The 26302-nt window shown below is 33.6% G+C and overlaps 2 protein-coding genes across 6 annotated transcripts in view; both read right to left on the reverse strand.

The window, feature by feature from the left end:
• LOC128198508 (uncharacterized) lies at nt 1-25795 on the reverse strand. The gene is made up of 2 exons (XM_052884341.1): nt 25322-25795; nt 1-21331 (listed from the first exon to the last, which is right to left on the reverse strand). The coding sequence occupies exons 1-2, from the start codon at nt 25336-25338 to the stop codon at nt 19558-19560; spliced, it is 1791 nt and encodes a 596-aa protein (XP_052740301.1). The 5' UTR covers nt 25339-25795; the 3' UTR covers nt 1-19557.
• The window catches only part of LOC112049067 (cytohesin-1), an 82516-nt gene that overhangs the window by 30286 nt on the left and 25928 nt on the right, over nt 1-26302 (reverse strand). The window lies entirely within an intron of this gene.

Genomic DNA, 26302 nt, shown 5'->3' on the forward strand with positions numbered 1-26302 from the left:
AATCGAGTTCAATAAAATTCAATTCAATTCATTTATTTTGCTGAGAACACATACAATCTAATGTATTCAGCCATTTCTGGCATACAACAATTTATATTACAAATACTATTGACAAAATATAAAAAAATTAATTCAATAGCAGATGATTAATCAAAAAATAAAATTAGAAAAAGTTAAAAATTACAATCTGTGCAGGTACGAGTACTTATGTCAAATAATAATATTTAATAATATAATAATAATCTTTACAATGTCATAGGATAAACATAATTAATAAATATAAAATGTTAGTGAATGGCTCTTTGAGAATCGTTATTGCGTTTTACTGGACACAGACATGCAGATTCAAATGTTGAATTATGAGTTCACTTAATTAAATAAATAAACATCGTAATAGGTATAATTGTTTTGTGTTCAGCGCATCAACGACCTATTCTGTCGAATTGTAGCCAGTTTGATCATTTGTATGCAATGTGCTCAATATACTATGTTGCCTTTCTTGTTAATAGGTTATTATTAGGTAAATAATAATTTATGAATAGTGACGTACCAATACATAAATCGCAATAAGGTAAACCACAAATTGACTGCGAATGCCGTAAAAGGATAGCCAACAAAACTATCGATGAATCGCATTAGCGTAATCGAGGCTTAGTAACCGGGAAACGGTGCATACTACATACGCATTAATTAACTTAAAATACTATTTTTAAATTTACATCTAGTTTTTGAAGTTGTTTGTAATATCTGAATATACTGAACCGATTTCGATAACTCAAAATAACAATAACAACAAAAAACTACAATATCTTGAACTCAAATAGAAACAGAACATTAACTTCGCTAATGTTTGTATCACTGTCAACAGTGAATAACTTAACTTATATTAAAGCTTTTCATGGCTTATTTCTGAAAACTATACCGGCAATATACGCTAGTAAGTGTCATTATATCGTATTGGTAATGTTTTTCACATAGCTTAATCTGTGTGGTGTCGCGTCGTGGCATATTGCCAATGTAATCCCGATTTAAAACAATATTTTTTTTACCTATATAAAAACAGCGAATATATCAGATGCGCAAAAGACACATCGAATCACATTAACCCAGATAGATCAATGTGATTGTACAGTAATAACATTGTAACTGAAAATGTCTAACTGTCTGGATAATTAACAACACAGCGTTGTTATCGCAAGCTCCTCGATTTGAAATAGGATTGGGCAAAATTAAATTACACGCGAAATGTACTGGAATAATGACCGGTGATACACGTATTATCATGTCAAGTTTTGTAAATAACGTTGCATCTCTGTTTGCTACAATTATTATGATGAAATGATATATGATACACGGGTCATGTTAAACAATCCATTCTAATGATTTTTTTCTTTTGTTCATCGTAACCTCTTGCATTGTATTTTTCTCATTTCTCGTTTCCACTTTGTCCATGATAGCTGTTTTCTCATTTCCTTTTCTATTCTCTCACACGGCCTGTGTACGTTTTAATCAAGGATCAATTTGGATACAAACATTACAAATGGCTAGACAGTTTTTTCAACCGGTATTAAGTCTAAAAAAAATAATAAGCGTATTTTTATGCGTGTTTTTAAATAACAAACTCAAGTATAATTGACGAATATTGATCTCATTCTGATAAACTAACTTCAGTTAAAGAATCGATCAATTATGTTTATTATAATGCATTCAATCATTAATTCAGGTTCAAACAATTAATGAAAAAAATAATAATTTAAATGACATAAATGATCTATAATGGATATGGATTTAAAATTACATTTTACATATAAAAACATAGGTATATAGGTAGCGTACAATCAGCTTTTCATTCGAACGTCAGCCACAATGGAATATACAAAGGAAATCTACATTCAGTACCTAAAGCTACTACAAAAAGTAAGTTGCTGAAAATAATGGCGAGCACTGCCCGAGAAAAGCGAACCGGCGTGAACGAATAATTCATCCTTTGAAATTCCTGCCTTACGAAACCCCATTCATGAGAAACCACAAAAGGATAAAACCTTTTTGCATGTACTAGCATAAGAGGATAGATACGATTTAAATTTTCAAGATTCACCATTCCTGATTTTTCTTTAGTAGTTACGAGTATTATAAAGTAACATGGTATGTCAGATGCATACAATTCAACTAATACAATTCTAGCTTCCGCTTCATAAATGGAACAATTGTTTACACCGATTCCCTAAAATAACCTCTTGCTTGAGTCAACATTTATGTCATCAAGGTCACAATGGACATTCAGTAACCTTGAAAGTAAGTTGAGTAATTGAAAATCTCGATAGGATTATCCTCTGGTAATCTCCCGGAACACACGAATACTACACAACTGGAGCTCCTATGGTTTCCTATGAAATGGTGATGGCGAATTCAATTACACAACACATTTATGCCAAGAATTCCAATACGTGTACCAAGAATCCGCTCGTGCATTTCACTTAGCCAAGTGAAGTGCGCACCCATTTTAATGCTCATTTTTCATCACCCTGCGAGCTTTTAAATTACTTCGTGCATTTTAATTGTACATTTCCTTTGATTAAGGCGAGAGCGGGGGAGGTAGAGTGAAGATATTTATATAATTATCGCCGTCTATAATTACTGAACTCCAATGAGAAATGACAACCAATGATATAAATCGAAGGCAATTATATGTATTGGTCTCGTAGCGCATTTGAAAGTGGAGCACAGGCAAATAATAACGATAGAGACGAACTAAATCAAAAGGCACTCACCACTATGCATAATATTACTAACGAGAACTTCCTAGTATATTAGTCAATCAAAACTAGCGCTAAGGGCCGGTTTTACCAACTTTTGATAAGTGTTCGATAGCTTATTCACATGTTTTGTTGATGTCATTACATTCGATTCAAGTAAAAAAGTTACAAAACTCACATTTAAACTATCTGACACTTATTAGAAGGTGGTGAAATCGACCCTGAATGTATTTAAATAATTATCCCTTTATCTACTGATACAAATCAAAGCTATTTATAAGAAGACCCTACTCTACATTAGATTGAAATAACATCTAACAACTCCGACCCCAATGTTAGAAGTTAACTTTTGACCTCTACGGTCTAATAACTAAAAGTGGAATGGTCATTACTCCAAATAACTTCATCGACCTAGCAATAGTAGCATTTGTATCAATAAAATAAATAGAGTAACTAGGTAAAAGATATAGTACCTACCAATATAATATAGGTATGACAAAGTAAACAATTAGTACGATGACGAGATAGAAGAATGTAACACACAATGCACCGTACGTTACGGTCTAGCGACGTCTAACATAATTTGCGGTCGGCAACCCATTCCCCCAAGGGACACGATACCGGTCTTCCTCGTCTAGACTATGTAGATATTTATGACAAATGTATAATGTATTAATAGAGCAGGGTGTAGAATTTCGTAGAATTATGACAACAATTTGAGGGTATGAACCCCATTATGATTATACAAGTATTAAACGACCAAGAAATACATAATGTTTATCATTATTAAATGATTTTAAAATCTTTAGGATCCATTTTCTGTTTACTTGATACAACTGTTACTCATGACTCAGTTTCTTCAACAGCAAAAACTCGACTGTGTTAAATACTTGTATGTCTACTTGTAAAGGTAAACGATGAGAAACATTGAATACCTCAAATGAAAGTCTTTCATTAGTTTCTAGTTCTCAATGACATAAAGGTCGTTTCACCTTGACTTTCAGTGTCTTATTTTATAAACATTAATTATTTTTGCGGAATATCAAACAATTGACAAAATGAATAAAATCTTTGATGAACAAGATGAAGAAGAAAATTTTATGTTTAGGTCTATAGATTCAGAAAGTGATTTAAATTATAATTTACAACACCAGTAATAGCCATAGTTTGTGCTTAGAACATTTGATATATTCTAAGAATCTATTGAATGCCGCCATCAAAATTTGAAAGATCTAAAAAAGTTTGATTACGGAATATGGTCCAAGGAGCCCGACTTATAACAGCTACAAGCCTACAAATGAATTATAACAGCTTCATAATGGTAAACCGTTTCTATAGACGAAATTGTAAGCAATTATTAAATATAATTGATGCCATTGTACAATACGAAGTAGGTGGGGGTTGCCAACAATTACCAGATGCTGTGCGTCAGGTGCGGTACAGTACTGTGCCTACGGAGTGTTATATGTTTATTATGCCAGTCTAGACGAGTTTTTGCTGCGAGCAGGTGCCTGTATAAATGGATTCCTATACGAACTTGAAAATATGTCGCTTAGAAATCTCAATACTTGAAATGGAAGTCACAACACAACATAACTAGATACATAATTTTAACCTATTGAGGAGAAAATTTTTATAATTGTACAGATGTTTTAGAATGATTAATCACAATGTAGGTTTATAAAATCAATGTTGGTAAACTGTACGATGTTAATTTTAGAAACGAGTAACTACTTAATTTGGTTATGTATATCACAGCATACATGAACTAGTTCAACATTTAAATAACAAGAAAAATATTGTTAAATCAGACTCTTAATAGGTAATAAATGTATTAAGTAAGTTTAATAACTTCACATAACTCTTTTGAAAGTACAATCGCTTACATGTTCCGTCAAAAGACATAATCGGAAATGTGAACCTTTCACTAATATGAATATGTTGATGTAAAGAATCATACCTTCTAAAAAAATATTTTATTTCCATCCAATGTTCAATACGTCTTATCAATAAATATTGTACACAATTGAGCCATAACATAATTCTTTTTTAAATGTTGGTTACTATCAGATATACTCGGGACATCTTAAATATAAAATACTACTACGGACCCAGTCAAGCTTCGCTTTGACTTACGTGCACTTCTTCCCTATCCCTACTCTATATTACCCTACCCTTACCCCTACCCTACTCCTACCCCTACTTAAAACTCAAACGTTTATATGGGAAATAGAAAAGGGTTGATTTTATGGTTTTCCCAGCTATTATTCTAATTTTTCTCACCTTTTAAACCTTCCCTATACCTCCACGAACATTTCAAGACCAAGATGAGATAAATCCGTTCAGCCGTTCTCGAGGTTTAGCGAGACTAACGAACAGCAATTCATTTTTATATATATAGATATACTGACTGGCGTTCGGTCTAATTTGGTAGATACGCTGTCGCGTATCTCGATCCTGTTTAGTAAAATGCGTTCCATAATCAAAAGCTCTACGTGGATAAACTACGTGCCACGACTTGGGACGGACTTATTATTCAATCTCATATCTGTTACGCACATTGCGAAGCGATGTGGAGAAATTCTAGTTATAAACTTATTGACAAGTGTAGAAATGGGATAGCGCTTCGTACATCGATACCGTCGCGGATATTAATTTACAGACAGTCGTGCAATCAGAAGACCTAGACGTATTGAGTGTAGCGGATTTTCCGGCATCATTATTAGCAGAGTTTTTTTTTGTGATTGTTATTTTTTTCTTTATTGCATCTAACATACTACTTGCTACTTTTAATTGATAGCTTGACGTACAAATATGAAATTTGGCAGGAAGGTAGTTTATAGTTAGAAGACGTCCGCTAAGAATAGATATTGCTTAAGGGCCGAATTAAGGGTGTAAAAGCGGACGAAGTCACGGGAGTCTGCTAGTATGTCATAGGAGTTAAAGTCAACGTCGTTAAAACTTTTTATTTTTGTATAGTAGACCACACAACCGTTAACGTTTGTTACCGCAGACGTTTAGGAGACGTGAGCTCGAATCTGTGACTATTGCTTGCACTATAAATAGTCCAGAACGATGTGACAGATTATTATTTTACAATGTTATTTAAAAATGTCTCGTCCTCAAAGAAATCGTTGATAATAATAACTTATCACTCAGTAATGACATACGCCTTAAAAAAAGTGTTTAAATAGATTTGAGCATTTCAGCGGATTCATACTTGGTTATTAACGAACGAAAAAATGTCGATGTATACCAAAGTATGGATAAAAATTAATACTACGCTTTTGATAAATTTGTAGTCTCTGAAATAAAGTATCAACGTGTATAATAAATTGTGCCTAAAAAAGTAATACTCGTAAAGGATAAACCCCGAAGCGTAACATTGAAAACGATTTTTTTACTCTAGAGGATCGTAAACTTCTATCTTTAATAAAATATTATCTACATTGCCTAAAGACCCAAAGTCATATAATACCTATCGGTCAACAAACCCATGTCCAATGATACTGAAAAATACAATATACATACAACAATTCGGAAAAAATATCGGAGGTTTTTCTTTTAAAACAATTTAATCCATATTTTTATTAATCGCTGAACGGGCGGGGATCAAACCCATGATCTCGGTGTTGAGTCCGACCATTAACCGTAGAGCTATGAAGGCAATATGTATATTGTATACTCAAATCTAACGAAGAGCATAGTTATAACAAAAGCCAAAAGTTTAGCACTAAAATAATAAACAAACATACAAAAACAAGTACCTAAGAATATTGATGAATAATACAAAAGAATTTAACCACTAACATTCTACATAATTCCTAAAAATCGCCGTATAAAATTCAATCTAGCAACTTTAGATTTCACCTTAGACATTGAAGCCATAATCGTATATTTTTACTGCCTCATACAGCATTAACCCGTGAAAATTACATCACAGTCTTTCACAGTCACACTTTCATCAGTTTCAAAGCCGTTATCTGATGAACCATATCATTAACACGAGATTATTGCGTAAACGTTGCTTATGATGAAATACTCGTAACACACGCATATAACAAAATTAGTATAATTATTGTCTACAAGACAATTGAATTTCTCTAATGTAATAAAACGTTTCTACATTCTCCTAGTGTGAAAGCAATAATTGCCAACCACTTCCATTAGTGCACTTAACATTAAACATAAGCATTATCAGATCATTGAAAATGCACTGTCAGACTACAGAACGTAAAAATACGACATCATTTTAATTCACTATGAAGTAAAATGATGTCGCATTTTTGCGCATCTTACCAAACTTATTATATTAGACTTATTTAAAGAAAATGATGATAGTTCTGTTTTACCTCATTCGATGATTTTAAGCACGTAGAAAATATTATTTACAATGAGTTTGTGTATATTGGCCCTATACGTAAAACATTTAGAAAGTAAATGTCTAAATGTAAAAGAAAGTATTAAGACTTCCATCGCCATTTTCAAATTTGAAGTTATTTTCTCTTTGTCGACATTAGAGATTATCATTAAAATTTTTTTAACCGTACATACACACCCAGTAAATGATGATCATTCACCGGGTATAAAAGGTGAATTCTCGGGAAATCCTCTACGGTACACTAAACACATCCCAGCAACAAACTTGTATAAATATACAAACCCTCCGTTTCGACGTAACGGATCATAAATCTATATTAAGAGCAATCATGCAATGACAACGTCCAAGCATAGGACTATTTGCGAATTGATCTTCGAATTGGATCGTTTGTGCATTTATTGGTTAACAGCATTAGAGGTTGTTATTTAATTCAGGTCATGTTTTAGTACAATAAAAATAGCATCACCATCACTTATACTTTCTATAACTACTTCTCCTGGAACCTGGAAGTTGAGATGGAATGAGAAAATCTAAAATTGATACCAAATAACAGTTTTTATCAACTCTTAATGACGATGGCGATGACCAACTGATTTAAAACCAAATCACAGCCTAAAGTGGTCAAGTTTGCGAATCCTTCAAGACTTTCCCCTATTAATTCACTTTCCCTACTTTTGTAATAGTATAACGCCGGATGTGTGTGGGGTTGTCTTGTGATTTCAAAATCGATAATAGCTGACTGGAAACCATAATTTGCAACTGAACTGAACTTCTCTTTTTACTTCTAGTATAGCTTTATTATTTTGTCTAAAGCCTGTAAGTGTTTCATGCAACATGAAATTTAATTATGGTCCAAAATTTTATAAAATCTGTTTTTCATTCGTTCATTCAGGTTTCCAATATTCTTTATCTAAAGTAATTTCAGAAACATTAATAAGGTTAATGATATCGACCCTCTACACAAAATAACTTCATGTAAGATATTTTATTAACCTTTCCCGTGTAATACCCGGGGCTTGCTGTACATTAATCATGTAGATCTAAACACGAAAAAAAAACTATATTTAACCCAACTAAACTAACTATTTTTAGTTATTTTCTTAGGTCGAATTACAGAGACTCGTGTTTATAATATGAAGGTGTTTTGATGTAAAGATAACGATCTATTCTTACATACATCGTGGTTGAAAGAAACAGATTTACTTGGCAAATCTAATATAAAGTTCACCACTTTTTTCAATACCTGGGTCATTTGAATGTAAGCTTAATATTCTCAATGGTAATATTTATACCAAGATCTCAATGGTAATATTTATACTAAGATCTCAATGGTAATATTTATACCAAGATCTCTACGGTAATATTTGTATCAATTTGGAAAACAGACGAAACTCCTGACTAGAAGATATTAAGTCGTTAATTGATGCACCGCCTCTATTCGATATTATAACAAGCGGTATTCACGTGTACAAACATAACGCGGTCTGTGAGCACCAAGACGGATGTATACGTCTGCATAACATTAATACGGCGTCCTGGAAATAATGCCACTTTTTCCTTTACGATCGTAATAAAAATCTCATTATTATTTTCACGTATCAATTACGGACGAACGTGTTGCGTTATATCATTATCTTCATCCTATGCTAAAACGACTAAACCAAACAAAGTGGTAGAAGACGTAGTTCAAACAGCTCCAAATGCATATTGAGCTAAATTAAAAACAGTCAATGTGATAATAATTACTGTAGGTTTTCGTAAAAACGGATTATTTCTTGGTGACGGTTTTTCGGTTGGAGAAAGTCGTTGTATTTCAAATTAGCTGTCACTGAGTGACGTAGACGTTTTGTCATCACATACGTTCCGTATAGCCCTTCATTTAAACTCAGGTACATAATTGAACTTTATGAGTAACAAATTAATAATATTAATACGCATCGTTGACAATCACAATTATTCTAAATATTCTGAAACTTGTTCCCTATTCAATTTTAGCAACTATAAATTCCACTAATAACAATCACAAATTTGGTGGCGTGCGAATCAAGTCAGTCGGTGATTTGATTTAACAGTTGATTCAACATGTGTCACGTGGCTTAATATTAGGTGACATTAAATTAGCCGTGACGAAATTTTAAAGGGCTGCCGTGCCGCAAGATACTTAACACTTTCTTAAGTAAAACGAAGTTGTAGTAGTTCAGTTAAAGTACTCAGTTAAGTAAAAACGAAACACTGAAGAAGATTACCAATTTAAATTGGTGTACTTTTAACACGCCCAAAACTTTTTCTACGGTGATCGTCTACCTGCGACAAGTGGTCTGCATCTTCGACGGACAAAAAATGTAACAAAAACTTGACAAAGGCTAGTCTTACAGTAAAAACGAGCGTAGTTCACTTGTTATTGATAAGAATATAAGCTATGCAAACGTTGACTACTTGCAAAGATAAAAAGATAGTTTACGTAATCACACTGTTATTGTCAGTACAGTACATACAAACTTAGATTCATCGATATTATTGTTTACAAAAACTGTGTCAATTTATGAACGTATCAAATATCAGTAAATATAGTGATCGACCTAAACACAGCGAGTAGTACAAGCTGCTTTCTTCTCAAATAAAATTTGTAAATATAAAAACATTACGTGGTCGATGTGGTGTTAGTTTAAAGCCTCCGTTTTCGGGTATTTGTAAGCGGATCATAATAATTAATCTCGTCAAAATTATCATTAGGGTCGTGTTCCTCCTTTCATGTGCAGGATTCGATACAGCAATTCTTCTTAGATTCGAAACTAAAATTTTAATTCTGATCTTACAGTCTTTAGTTTGTCCTACTGATATTTGCAAATGGTCCAACGGTATTCTGCCCAACTGCCAAATCTTATTTTGGCCGACCATTTCTAGATGAACTATGATATTTACCAACAAATTCAAGACTTCCCAAATGTTTATCGATATGCATGGTCCAGAACAAAAGTAATAGAAATAAAACTTTTCATATCAAAAGAAATATAGCTAAGAAATTAGAGTATACCTTAATAGTTTATATTTAACAGAACGGATTACTCAATAGTTAGGCGAAAGTGATATCAATACAGCATATTATTATCTTCCATTCTTTGTTGATCATTCATATTCTTTGATGCAAATGTATTAAAAGTGTCTAACATTGAGGCCAAGAACAAGCACAATCGTTATGCAAGTTTGCACAGTGAAAGGAGATAAGCAAAAATTTCAAGTTTTAAAATCTCAAGCCTCTGAAATAACGGACAATGCATCTGAAATACGAGACAATGAAGCAAGTTGAATATACGATAATGAACTTTCTGTTGCAATCTAATCTACGGAAATTGCATCAATTTGGCAACAATACGGAGTTGGAAACAAAAACAGCGAAATTAACATCAAGCGATTGTTAAAATTATGCAATACACAAATATTAGTATATCATTATAAAAAATATCTTTAATATCATTATAGTAAATGTAAATAGTAAATGTGGGAGGATAAAAAAGTGATTCAATAAAACTCTGCATAGTATTCAAATAACAATTGGCATAAAATCTTTAGATTTAATGAACATTAAGATAAAATAAATTGATAAATAGACAGATGTCGCGTTAAAAAAAAATTAAGCTGGAGCAATGTTCAAACATGATGCGAGTTGTAAGAGTTCCTTATCCGATACGAAACCGTATAATTTCGGCAATTTACATTCAAGTCATTATAATTCAATGTAGAATTGGATACTTTAAAGTAACAGAGCTTTTAAAGTAAAATAAAAAAAGAAGAAAATAATATTCTCGCAGGAATACGGGGATAAAATATAGCCTTCCTCGATAAATGGGCTATCTAACACTGAGAGAAAGTAGTTCCTGAGATTAGCGCTTTCAACCAAACAAACAAACTCTTCAGCTGTATAATATTAGTGTAGATTCATTAAATGTTCGATAACAGAGGGTATAAACTCTATCCAGATTCGTAACTTCATAACATTAGCGCATAACAGAAAATAAACGAAATAATATTGTATTTTGAGTGCATAATTACACAATAGTGATAAATATTCAAAGCCTTCTCCTTCTTACGTGTGAAAATACAATGACGGACACGTTACAAGCACCTAACTACCGTACCTGCTACCTGTATAACCTGTCTAATAACATTGCCGACAAGGGTATGGATAAAAATATTTTTCACTAGAACTGTTTATTATTCCAAGCCACATTAGAGCGGGTTCAAGTATTTACAAAGACTACTGTCATTACAGCTCCAGTATGCCTAACATGAGACCCACGACATTATCTCGTGAAGACAAATCAACAAATAGCGCAGAACTGCTAGCCCGTCTGTTTACTAACTTTACTCTATTAACCTAATAATAATGGCGGCTCGAGACCGTTGTGCTTGGAGGTTCATACAAGAGGCCTATGTTCAGCCTATCGACTGATCATTTAAGGTAAAGTCTAATCTTTATTTTTTTTGATAAGAAGTATAGCATGGGTCAGATTTTGGACCTACATACTTTCAACACAATCAACTTGCAGATTTAAAAATATAATACAATATTGTAATGAAGAATACTTTTTTATTCGTAAATAACCCTGACAATAAAACAGAAACGTCTTTCGCTTACTGAGAAGACTTTTTTGATAACAATCAAACAAATTACGAAAACTCAAGATTATCAAAAGTTATTACGTTTTTACCGCCGAAAGTAATTATGTTTTAATTATAAATATCCAATTGTATCTACCGACATGAAAATCCGAGACATTGTTACCAGTAGTGGACGACAATTTTATCAGCTTAATCAAGAACTTCGCAAGAAGTTTCTCAATATTACAAGTACATCTGTAATAACTAATACAAACTTACTCTAACAAGTACACTTTACTCAAACAAGAATGACACATCCGGATATTCTAGGTAATGATGCTCTTAGATAATCAAAGAAATAATATAAGAAAAAAATTGCCGTTATGAAAATCCATTTGGACTGTAAATCCGTGACATTTAAATGTCGTCATCATCATTATCATAAACATCTAGTCAGTCATGTCTCGACCATTGAACTAGGTCCAGTTTCCTGTCACTTTTTTGTATAGTTGACTCTCTAGTACTAAAACAAGATACACAACTTGACTATTACAGTCTGCTAACTTAATCTAGACTAGGCCTATCAATACTGCACTTTTTGGGTAGCGTCAATTGAGTGTCATGATGTTTCAAAGTCGGTGGATATGTCAATTTTAGCTTCGCAATTCAATTATATATAAGTCGAAATTTCCAGTTCATCTAAAAACTAATGCAAGATGCAAGGCACAGATAGTTACTGTGAGTAATCAATTAATTTTCGACCTTACTTGAACGTCAGCAATGTGACCAAAAAAATTACAATCAGAAACGAGTTCACGTCTTATCGGACATTCGCCGGCGCCAAGAAATTCTGATTCGATCAGCTTAAATTATTCTAAACTCTCTTAGCTAACTACTGCCTAATTTAATCTTTTCTCAAGATCACATTTCGGACGAACAATAATATTCTCCTAATATAATAAAGAGTTGCAAACTATTAAAGTTTATAACACGAGGCATCACTAACATCTAAAGAAGTAATAAAAATATTTCCAAACAAATACGTGCCAATTCTTAAACAGCATAGTTAACAGATATTGATATTCTATATGATGAAGTAATGAAGCAAGAATTTGCTCATTCATATTAACTCGTCTTATGACAAACAATAATATGACCTTCGCGTGTAATTCCGAGAAAAACTACTCATTCAATAATAACAACGTCAGCAGTAAATTAGTTCTTCAACACCGAGAACGGAATGAATTTGGTTGATGTTTTTGAATCTATAGTAATTTATACAATTTTAAATAAATCAAAAGCCTATTTGAACGTGCTAGTAAAATTGGACCGGAATAGGTAGTCAGGACTTAATTTTCATTTTGCACTGTTATTGCAAAACGTATTAAACTATTTATGTATTATTTGAAAGGCACATTATGTTCATAGTTAAAAATAAAAACAATACAAAAAACACAACTCCTAAAGAACGCCTACATCTATTTTTAATATAAAAGGAATACTTGAATCTGGCATACATAAGAGCATCGGAACCAGTAGTTGGGATAAACGTCCAGCAACTTAAGGTATCGTTAGTTGTTTTTGTCCAGGCCGTTTCCTGCATGTTCTAAATAAGAAGATGATTCACTGACGAGTGATAGGGTCTTGGTAAAAAAGTTGATGGGACTAGAAATAAGCTATGTAGATATACATTAAACAGTAATCAAAGATTACAAAGCTAACTGGGAGATAATTTCACAATGCTTAAGTAAGAATATCACATTATTAAGTACATTAGCTTTGCAAATATATACAAACGAGATAATAAAGTCATCACATATCAACTTGTGTACTACATTAGGTTTTTTTAACAGTAATTATAGAATTTAAAGCTAACTGACAGAAATTTTTACAGTGATTAGGTAAGAATATAACATAATTACATTAGCTGTTTTACAAATATAAACAAAAAAGATAAGACAGTCACATCACCTATCAAGTTGTAGACTACATTAGCTAATGAATATGCACACATTTAAAACCATTTCTGTTAAAAATGATAACGCAAAGTGCAAAATGAAATAAAATATAACAATCAGATATGTAGATACGGAAAATTATAACGTGCGCACTTCTATTTTCAGGGGTGGTCCGTTAAAAATAAACCACTAATTGCATCTGAGAAAATATTGTTTATCTTATATCTGCAGATGTTGTTTGTAAAATGAATATTATTTTTTCTAAAACATCATGTAGAGAATATAAGGTGACCTAGAAAAGTAGAAAGCATCACACTGCTACAATAAATAGTAAATTGTATAATAAAATCATAAAAGATTTGCACTTTTATTATCTCAACGCACTATATGTTCTAGTATAATCATAAAAGCTTCCAAGCTTACAAGCAGAAATAAGCATAATTTAAACACTAATAAAATACGAAATTATAATTGTATTCTTGGAAGAAAAATATAATTGTTTTATTATGTAAGATTTGTTTACAATTATATTTAAATGAAAACTACTACATTTAAACTAATATCTCTACAAACAAAATGTCTATGGACACAATTATAAATATAGATAAAATGAATCTCTTGTACAAATTGACACAGAGATGCCTAGTTGTTTGCTAACAGCATTCCTATTCTCAGTATATTCTTTGCATTATAAATAATAATCTATTTAAACACTTCCTTGTCCTGAAATTACTGACATATATTTAATATTATTTAGAAATATTCTTAAGATAAACATCCTATTAAACTTAGTTTCACAGCTGTCTTAGTTTCAACAAACCATTTATATTTTAGAGTTCATAATAAAAGTTTTCGGATATTAATAGTTCTATGGAAATCCTTCCAACATCATGTGAAAGTCACGTTTAGTTGTTACTCGCTCCAACCACTTTGTCCCCGAAAGCTTTTAAAAGAAACCTATTTGTCATTGTAGTCAGAAATCCTCGCTTCTATATCACATTTAGTACCAAGCTCTCTCTTGCAATATGACGCAAGTCTGGCAGACTGTATTCTTTCGATATCTGTATTCCGTCACCGCATTTTACGCTTTCAGAATATTGTGGAGAATTATTGTACCATCAAATCAAATGCCGAAGAGATATTCCGCTGTACATTTCCTGTAGCAATTAAAACTTATGATCGATGGATTAGAACTGCTACACGACGACTAGCTATAGTTTATGCCGCATTGCAGATCTAGGGATCTGAAGGTACATTATCACTCTCGAAGATACAACGATATGACACCATAATTATATGGCATTAAAACTAAACCAACCTCAATTTAAATGGTTGAACAGTTTACTCCTTACAAAACAAACAATGGATAATAATTTTTGGGCGTAAAAAAGTTTCGTTTACAATTTCTGAAGTTAGATTTCTACTAAAAGCGTTCATCACTTAAAATGAAATAAAATAATTATTTTTTAAAAATACATTTATAAAACTATAAACACTCACACAAGTGCTGTTCTGACATATATTGCATCTATTGTGTTAATTAAACAGACGATTGAATCTGGCAATCGGTTCCTATCACCGCATTCTTGACCCCCGGCATTCTCATGGCACGCGATATTGTCACACATGTTATTGCAAGCTAAACATAACGTTATTTCTCAGCGTCATATATCCAATACTGCGAATCGAATAGGAATTCAAAGGCAAAAACCACTGTTCCCATTTATAAACTCTACCTTATTGTTGTCATGTTGCATACATACAATATTTCTAATTTGTTCTTTTACTATTGCAAAGTACAGGCCACTTGTTAAGGTAAAAGCCACTCTTTAAAGGATTAAAAATAAATTCTTATGCAAATACATTCGAGCAGTACAATGAGGGCGCCGAGTCGTTCTTAGAATTAGTGCATGGAAAATAAAGATATGTGCATATGAAATGACAGCAAATGCAACACGTTGAACGACAAAAACACCAACAACCAACAATGGGTGCACACTTCCGGTCCGCGGTCAATGAGCGAGGGCTGAGATATTTTCTCATCATACAACGGCTAAGTGTAAGTAAGTTCATATTGTAGAACTGGCTATCAGCCAACAGGAAGAACGTAACAGACCGCACTTAGTGTTTGATAATAATGAAGCAAATAGACTGACAGCGCTAATGTTTTGCGTACATCTTCAACACATCGGAATATACAATGACCTCAAACGAAGTTATTCTAAAATAACCTATATTTACATTGATCTAAAATCGAGGTAACCCAAATTTACTGTGGTATTACTATTACGACTCAGCCTGATAAATCCAGTTCAAGTTCATGACCAGGATATACGAAGTTAGCACGAATGTGCATACTGACATCGATAGTAATTAAAAATTTCTCCCACAAAAAACATCTTAATGAGCACCGGCGTCGTACTTTGAATTGGGTCATAGGAGAGCTCATTAAGAGTTATTTATGGACTTTGTGGAGTATTAAACATACAACGGGCAATTAACTAAAATAAATACCGTATTCCAACAATGGAGAAAAAGAACGTGGAAATAATATTGACAATGCTCATTATTAGATGTGACTATAGAATAATAATGATTTAAATTAATGACTCATACAACTACAAACTTCATTAATGCATAATGCAATAATGTAAATGGATAATATTGCAATCAAATATTTGCTTAGTAGACAATCTTCTGATAAATGGTCATGTTACAATGATACTAGTGGTAAGTTTACAGTCAATAAAAAGTAAGGACAACACAATTGTTCCGTACATAAAGTCCCGACGAGGGCTAAGCACTAAGCAGACGCAACAAGAGTAAAAATATTTGCGGAGGGAGCTAATGAGACAGTTGGTATGGGAGCGGTGGCGCGTGGTACACATGCACAGGCCTCGGCCATCGCCCCCACAAATTCAAACAACGCCATTGACTTTCAGCCGGTAATGTAATCCGCTGCTAATATTGTATACCGACGTGCTTTCGATGTATATGAACGTATTTCGATAAGTACCAACTCCATATTCCATTTCAAGTTCATAATGGAACGCAATATGGAAATGCCTCATGTCGTTTGATAGGTATGTAGAATTAAATTTTTAAGCATCAATCCACTTACTTACTGTAGGCATTTTGCTAAATTATTGTATGTATTATTCTATTTATCAAAATGTCATATTCTTTGTGGTTATATTCAAAATTATCATAAAGGTGCGACTGACCATGTTGATAAAAATTACAAGCCAGTTAATTTAAAAGATAGACTACCATTAGTGGCAGGTGTATCTAGTCATTAACTACATACTGAGAAACATAGAAAAGTAGACACAGTTCCGAATGCCAAACGACAGGTGAAAATTAAACAAGCTTCAAGTATACATAATCTAACCATTACCATAATCATTCAGTGGTGATATTAATTTGTATATTAATTGTGAATCATTAATAGGTTTTCAATTAAAAACTCGTTCTCCATGAAGAGTTAAACATAAACTTAATGAACTTAGTCTTTGTGTTTTATAATACAGAGACCTTTATGTAAAACTATGCACATCACATTGTTAATATTAATGAAAACTAAGCAAAAGAGAAAGAGATTATAAAAGATTTCAGTATTTTAAACGCAGACATAGTCGACGGTGTCTGTTGGAACTATGATAAAACTAAATTAACATTCTGTTTTAACTTTACGAAGCAAGAACCCGTTTATTTTATCGTGATATTTGTATAATTTCAAGTGGCTCTAGAGAGGCCATGTGGACCATGTGGTAAGGCAGATTTAAGTGCCGCTATCATTGACTTACGGCCGTGACCTTGAATTATCCCAGAATGTATCTGAAGAATGGACTACTGATTAGCAAAACTATAAGTAACTGTCCAGTTGGTCTAGTGGTTAGCTTATGTAGCTTTGAATGAGGACCTGTTTTCGAGTCCTTCGAAATCGCCAGGGCAGAAATATTGAGCTATTTATTCTGCCAAGATATTAGTTAAAATCTCAACCCGGATTTGGAAGTCGATGGTGTGTCAGTACGGTGTAAGAGTATTTTACAGTCGGCCCGGTCATTGATGATGATATTATTAAAATCTGGTAGTGATCGCTACAGAATCAAGCATACGCCAATCTGTGTTGGAGTAAGGGCGAAGGGCTCAGTGGGCCATTAAAATAGACTGATAATGGTGATGATCAGGATAATTAGAAATAATTAATGTATTACGCAAATGCCGTCAAAAATTAATAACTGGTGTCTTGATGAACTTGATGTCATTTAAATGGAATGTCGGTTCGTTTTCCGAGATCCTATTGATTAATACAAATAATAAAACGTCGCGACGATGACCCATTTGTGGCGGACATGTGTGCTCATTGCTGTCGTTGTCGAGGGCAGTTTTACTCTCACGACTTAATATCGTTCAATTATTTGGTAACAAAGTTCAATGGCGACGGACGGAAGCGGCTATTCACGTTATTAAATACATATTGTTAGCTTTTTTGTGAAGTGAACTTTTTCGTGAGAAGAGATGCCTGTAAAGGTCAAAATAAGTCACTAGATGAGTGGATCTGGATATGAAGAAACTTTTTAACATTTAAATACCGCGTGGGAGATTTAATTTGAGTTTAAGATTTCTCTGTCCTATACAATATTATCTTAATATAATTTCCCATTGCAAACAATTTAACTGATTAAAATTATTAGCATTACCAAGCGATAACAACACGAGAAGTGAGTCGGGTATGTTCGATTCGATATATTCAAATTTTAATTTATTAGAATTGTTAAATTTTGATTCATTTAAATTATTTAATTTTAATTTGTTTGAATTTGAATTGGCTATTTTTAATTTAATTTGCTTGTTTAATATTCGTTTTGTAATTTAAAATTTATTGTTGTAATTAATTATTTATTTGCTCCGTAAACGAATTGGGAAACTGTAATGTGTCTCTGGGTATATTTCATATAAATAAATAAATAAATAGTTTTTGGCCATCTGAACATAGCCTGATTATTACACTAAATAATTTGACAGAATAAATACTACCGTTACACTTAATCTTACTGATTCTTACATTTACGTCATTGGCATTGGCTTTATATGAGCGTTTATAATTATTGAAATCTTCAGAAGTCACGATTCAATTGCCTGAAGTAACTCGTGACTTATAGGTATAATGTAAAGAAAACACTTAAGCACTCAAAGTAACCCTATCCTTGTGCGTGCATTAGATGTACCAACAATGCTTATCTTCATGAATGTCCGCGAAAACAAAAGATAACCTAATATTCTTAACAAAACAATACAAAAATCTGCGTCTCTTTCACTAGAAATAACAAAGAGTTTGCAACAAAGCGCTGTGATGATCAAGGGATTAAACCACAATGAATACCTATCTTTTATCAAGATGATAGCTGGTAGGATGTTTTGAGTGATCTATACAATGTTTGTGGAACATAAGCCTTGCGATAACTAGATAAACCTCATTTCAGAATGAAAATTTAACTAAAAAAGTTCAATATTTAAAAAAAAAATATTTAGAGCAATTTAAATACTGGATAGGTAAACAAAATGATGAGAATGAATGAAAATGATGATCCCACGAAAGTTATAAACTATGTTGTAGTGGCCAAAACTCTCTCGGATGGAAACTCTTTTGTTTTTCTTTACGAGTTAGTCAAATTTGGAGGAGCGTGATGTTAATTAAAGAGCTTTCTTCTATAGAGGCTTTAATAAAAAATAGTGCTTCCACAATTGAAGCTTAATATTAACTTAGTACTAGACTTATTACTAGCGAGTCGATGTGTGGACTGGCCGCTCGGCTTGCGTTCCCACGCACGGTATGTGCAGGTGGCCTGTTCTGGGAACTCTACGCAGACTCAGCGATTCTGCATCCGTGAGTGAAGCTCACGGGTGCCAGACCTACTGCATGGGCAGGCGCCAGACCTGCCTGTTGTCCAGACATAACTCCTCCCTCCTTTAGTTCAAATTCAGCGGAATGCGGAATTTGACGAAAAAGACGTAAAGGGGGGAACTTATAAAGTAACATGATACATAAGCATATTGCTAAAATAACATACAAAAGGAGTGTTCCGACACTAATACTTTTTACGTTTATACCGCTATATGACGTTTCACTTTGGGCAAACACTTCACTGTCACTTTGTTCTAGACGGTAAGCTAATTGCTGGAGATGTTGAAGATTAACGCCATCCAGATTCATAAGTTTCCTTTTGGGTAGTTCATCTGCTTTAAGTATTGTAGGAAAGTGCATAGTTGGGATTCTTGAATAGTTCACCGGTCTGCCTACTGTTTCATGTCTTTTCAGTGTCAATCCATTTATTTTAAAACTGCAGTTTTCATCTATGGTAAGTATGTAGGTCCCTTTTATGCGTTCACGGGTTTCTTCCGTACTACAGATTTTCAGGAGAAGTGTTTCGAATTTGCTATATATAATCCATTGGTTATATTGAATTGATTCTACTTTTACTCCAGATGTCTCCACCAGGACTGGATCACACGAGCTGGTATTTTGTGAAAGTAACATCAGCTCTTCTAGGCAGGTATCTTTTATTACAGATTCCGTGTCTATATCGTGGCATAAGAATGCGAATTTCTCAATTTCTTTGCAGGGTTTGCTGAGCGGTACGGTTTTCGAACCTTTCACTAATAGGTAAGGAGCTTTGGGTATTATAAGAGAGGTTTGGTTAAATGGATTGGTGACAGGTAGAGGTATCATTCGAAAATAGTTAAATAAGTATTTTTTTACAAGAGGAATATCTAAAATAAACGTTACCTGATTGTTCTTTGAATATGCTTTTAGTTCAATAGATTGCTCAATTTTTAAGAGGTTCTCTAAATTTACAGGATATACAAGCTGGTCAGTTTTTGCAATATCAGATAACAAATTATATAATTCGTCTGTATTGATTACTGACTGGTGTAAGGTTTTCAACTTACTAAATGCTATAGCCGTTTCAATTTCGTCTATTTTAATATAGATCGTTTGAAAGTTATGCAAGAATAAGTGAAAAGTATGAATTAATCTAGTACTGCTTAAAACTCGTTTTGTATTATCAATCCATAGTTTAATGTCAGAAATTTCTTTATCTAGCTGAATTAAATTATTCTTTGAAATTCCCGTCATATTTACGAAGGACTCTACCATCTCAGAAACTATAGTCATTTTTCTTGATAACCTTTCCTGTCGCGTTTTAAAAGTAGTTATTAACTCATCATACCTCATAGCATCGCTATTATCTAAATTCCCAGTAATAATTTTGATTAGTGAACCTAATGGATTTAGAATGCCGCGTTTAGTTCTACTTATTGGAATTAGCTGTCTACATTTTTCTACAGTAATATTCAAAAAATGATCAGTTTGCGTTTTAACATTACTTATATCACTAAAGTGTGTTTCATTACCAAAGTATTTTAATAAATTTATATTCAAGTGCTCATACATCCTAACATTATAATCTAAATCTTCCTTCAGTAAACCTAAATCTAAAATCTTAATATATGTCCAATTGTCATATGTAATATACGCTTGACCTTCTTTTACAGGTAGAATACCGGGGTTATGCTCGATCCTCTGGATTAGGCCCTGGATCGTGATGGCTTGAATGAGCAGAAGGGCGAACCTGTGGAGGACGTTTTATGTCTTTAATTGGTACTTTAGAGTCACGATTTTTAATTCTAACGGGTACAGTGTTCCTAAAAATATCTCCGGTTACTTTTGCTTTCTGATACCGGGGTTTATCCTTACTACGTCGGACATTGACACCTTTTATGAATATTTCCTCGCCCTCATTCACATCAAATGATGACTCGCCACCGCGTTTTTCCCTAATCTCAGCTTTCTTTTTTATCATTCTATCCGTAAGGTGCTCGTAAAGGAAAGCTGTTCGCTTAACATGGTCTCTAACTAATTTTTGCATATATCGTTGGTTAAACTCTACGTTGAAAGGGCTGGACGAATCTGTATGTCCAAAAACTATTTCAAAGGGTGTAAGACCAGTAGTTGAATGTATTGTTTGATTGTATGACATTACCGCATAAGTCATAACAGAGGATGCGTCAGTTAGTTTGTGCTCGTACTTAGCCAAACGATATATTTCTAAAATAGTAGAGTGAAATCGCTCTATCAAACCCATGGAATTAGGGTTGTGCGGGGTACCTATGTGCAGTTCGATTTTATAAAAGCTTAACGTTTCCTTGAGTAGTGCATTGTTAAATTCTGTTCCGGGATCGCAATTTATTTTTTGTGGAATACCATAAAACGAGAAATACTTTATAAGAGCTCTAACGACTTCAGGAGTGGATCTGTTACTAAGTTCAAAAGCTTGTCCTATTTTGCTGAACGCATCAATCAGAGTCAAGAAGTATTTTCCTTCTATAGAGAATAAATCCATGAAAATTTCTTCGAATGGTTTGGTTTGTGTTTGAGTGAGCTGAAGCTTAGGCTTTATGGGATTACGATCGTACTTCATTTTTTTACAAGTTTCGCAGGCATTAATTACGGATGAAACCGTTTGGTCCATATTGTTCCAGTAATAGGTGCGTTTTATTTTCATAAGGGTTTCTTTAATTCCCCTATGGCAAGAAGGACCTTGATGGTATTTTATCACAATATATCTTTGCTCATTTTCGTCTAAAACGTAAGATACTCTTTTAGTACATTCGTAAATTTTGACAGAATCCTTTCTAAACAATTCTGTTACACATTTTATGAAATCTTTACGGAGAGTTTCGGTTTCAAAATAGATAAAGTGCCTAATTTTAGGGTTTATATACTGTTTCAGGAAATCTTTGATTAATTCTATATTTCCTTCAGGCATGTGTGCTTCGAAAACCTTTTGCTTATCGCGACTATAATCTTGAACTATTGTATGGTCCCTATTCCATACAAATATAAGAAATTGGTATGGTTTTGTATCGATAGCTTCGTCAAGTATGGGAATAACTTCACCGTCCATGTCTAATGCAGAAAGTGCAGTGTCAGTTCGTGAGCTACAGGTTATCGTACTTTCAGACGGAGAACGAATCGGGTATGCCATGTTAGAACCGTTAGATCCAGGAGTACGCTTTTTATCATCGTTGTCATTTCTATCTTCGGTACTGCTTGAGGATATTGTGTCGACATTTACTTGAAGAGAACTATCGTCTTCTAAAGCGTTTAATTTTATTCGCGAAAGTGCCTCGCAATTTTCACGAATAGTGTTAACTACACATGCATTATTTTCATATTTCGTCACACGGAATGGCCGACTAAAAATTAAAGTCATTATTTTATCTGAAACGTTCTGAATAACAGTTGTCGCGAATGAATTTACACAATTGACTAAAGCACTAGGCATACGCACACCTTGACCAAAGTCTACAAAATCTAGTATAGCTTCACCGTTATCTAAGCTAGTAGGTATTTTTACTCGAGTTTCAGTTCGCGGCTGTAGAGTTAATTCAACTGGGGGGTTATATACTATTGGTATATCTGTATCGCAAGTACGTAAAATTAGTTTTTTCATATCAACGGTAGCATCCAGCTGTTTTAATAGATCCGAACCTATTAATCCGTCATAACGTTTATCCACGTCATAGATGTAAAATTTATGACTTGTCATGCTTTTAAAGGTTTTAACTAAAGGTATGTGTATCACCTCCCCATGCTTGCTGCTAGCATGCGTACTTATAACTTCGAATGGTTCCGTATATTTGTACATGGAAAAGTATTGGTTTGCCTTTTCAGGACTTATGAAAGAGCGCGTGCTACCAGTATCAATCATGAACTTGGCCTGAATTTCAGGGAGTTCTATGTGTGGTAGTTTAAGTATACTATCACAGTTGAGGTGTATTATCTCTGGTCTGTTTTCCGAGGCTATCATGTGAAAATTTACATCGGCATCTATTTGTTGGGGATCACACAAGGTTTCAGATTCGTAGCCAGAATTTTGTACAGGGTAAGACTCCTGTGGGATTTGGTTATTTTCGTCGTAGTTATTTTCTGGATACGTTTCATAAAAGTCACCGCAATCATTATTTTCGCCTATTTCAAGATCGTTGTTATAAAATACATTTTCTTGAACCTCTGCCATATTTTGCCTTATCTGAGGGGCGGTACGCATGGATACATCAGTTGGCATATTATAATTATTGGTTTGCCTTGGGATACCAAATTTAAAGTTATTTTGATTTCCAAAGTTACCACTGAAATTACGATTATTATTATTATTGGACTGTGGAATTCGACCTGACTGGGGAATACCGAATTTAAAATTTTGTTGTTGGTTCGGTATACCAAATTTAAAATTATGTTGTTGAGTCGGGATTCCGTATCTAAAATTATTATTTTGTGAAGGAATCCCAAATTTTAAATTACTATTTTGTGAAGGAATCCCAAATTTAAAATTATTATTATTGGGTCTCCATTGCTGTTGGAAATTATTTTGAGGGTAAAAACCTCGATTAAACTGGTTTGGAATGAACTGATTTCGCTGCGGTTGCGTTACGCCATATATCGGACTTGCTGTTTGCGAATTATTTTTGTGAGGCATAGGAATAAATGGATTCTGATGAAACTTTTGTTGATTCTTATTTTTTGCTTTATACTGGAATTGAAAGTTTACTTCTTCCGTGACAATTTCTAAAGCGGTCTCTAAAGTCTTGGGGTCTTTTAATCGTACTATACGAATTAAATCCTCGGGTAAATTATATAAAAAGACGTTAAGTGATAAATTATTGTATATAATAATTTTGGAGCTTTTAAGGGGCGCATCCTGCCTATTTATTTTTGATAATAAAATGTTACGGACATTCTGAATTCTTTTACAAAAGTCGGAATATGATTCACCCATCTTGATTTTTAGCGACTCTAACTCTATAGCTACGCATTCTTCCGATCTAGCGTCACCGAAATGTTGGATAAATGCTGTTCTCAAATCCTGCCAAGTTACAATGTCTTCCCTTTCACTGATAAGAGAAGCAGCCCTACCAACGAGCCTACTCGTTATCACGTGAAAAAGGTATAAATCCTGAGAGATAGTGTCACTTTTCCTATAATTTAAAATGATGTATTCACATTTCCGGAGGAACAGGTTCAGAAGACTTGACTCTCCGTCAAATTTCGGTATTAATTCAACTAATTCTCGGGGCACGATTTCAACTTTTTCCATTTTTTTTTTTTTTTTTGAGATAGAGAAAAATAAAATAAAATAACACAAACCGATTTAAGCAGTAACACTCGTTTAGTAGTAGCAGTAACACTTAGCCTTAACTTTAACTTAACGTTACTAAACTAACTTAATAAAGAATCTCTTATTTTTTTTTATTTAATTTTAAAATATTTATCTTATTTATCAGTTAATCGATTTAACTTGATATAATAAGTAATTTTTAATTATTACAATAATTAAACTTTAATTAATAAAATTAATAATTAATTAGTTAATTTTTTAACTTGATTTTATTTAACTTGATTTCATTAATTGATCATTCATTAATCATTACAGTTTATATTTAATCTTTCAATTTAATCATAAAAAAATCTTTATCTTAATCTCTAACTTACTAAAATCCTAAAAACTCTACACAGGTAAGGGATGGGACACACACAGGAAGTGAAAAGTTCTACTCACCCCTTATACGCCGTCATCCTCCCCGTTAAGCAGGTTTCTAGTCTTCTCTCTTCTTTGACGTATTTTTTTTGGTTCGTCAGACTTTCGCCGGCCTCGCGCAAGCGTCGATTTTGGGACACTGCACGGCGTTTACGAAAATCTGCACCGGCTGCGCCAGTCAAATTTGGAGGAGCGTGATGTTAATTAAAGAGCTTTCTTCTATAGAGGCTTTAATAAAAAATAGTGCTTCCACAATTGAAGCTTAATATTAACTTAGTACTAGACTTATTACTAGCGAGTCGATGTGTGGACTGGCCGCTCGGCTTGCGTTCCCACGCACGGTATGTGCAGGTGGCCTGTTCTGGGAACTCTACGCAGACTCAGCGATTCTGCATCCGTGAGTGAAGCTCACGGGTGCCAGACCTACTGCATGGGCAGGCGCCAGACCTGCCTGTTGTCCAGACATAACTAGTTAGTTCTTGACTACAACCTCATCTGATGGTAAGTGACATTGAATTACATGTACATAGTAATTCAATGGTAAGTGATGATGCAATCTAAGATAGAAGCAGGTTAACTTGTTAGGAGGAGGATGAAAATCCACACCGCTTTCGGTTTCTACACGACATCGTACCGGATCGCTAAATCACTTGGCACGTCTTTCCCGGTAGGGTGGTAACTAGCCACGGCCGAAGCCTCCCACCACCCAAAGAGTCCAGATCCTGAATTGTAAAGTATGCTTGACTATAGTTGTACATTGTTCAGCCTTCAAATGAGGTATGTCTGGATAACACAGACTCTTGATACATTATGTAACATTATTCCAAATATGATACGATTTCGCCAACAAAGCAAAACTTCCCGAGCAAAGCAATTAATTACAACTACTTTGGAATATGTCTGAAACGAGAACTCGCAGTGAACCAATTTGGTAGTTACAGCACAAACAAAAAAGAAGCCTTTGCACGGCCAAAGATTGTTTGTACAAAAACAAGGCGAGGC

Source organism: Bicyclus anynana, chromosome 11 (genome assembly GCF_947172395.1).
Source record: "Bicyclus anynana chromosome 11, ilBicAnyn1.1, whole genome shotgun sequence".
NCBI lineage: Eukaryota > Metazoa > Arthropoda > Insecta > Lepidoptera > Nymphalidae > Bicyclus > Bicyclus anynana.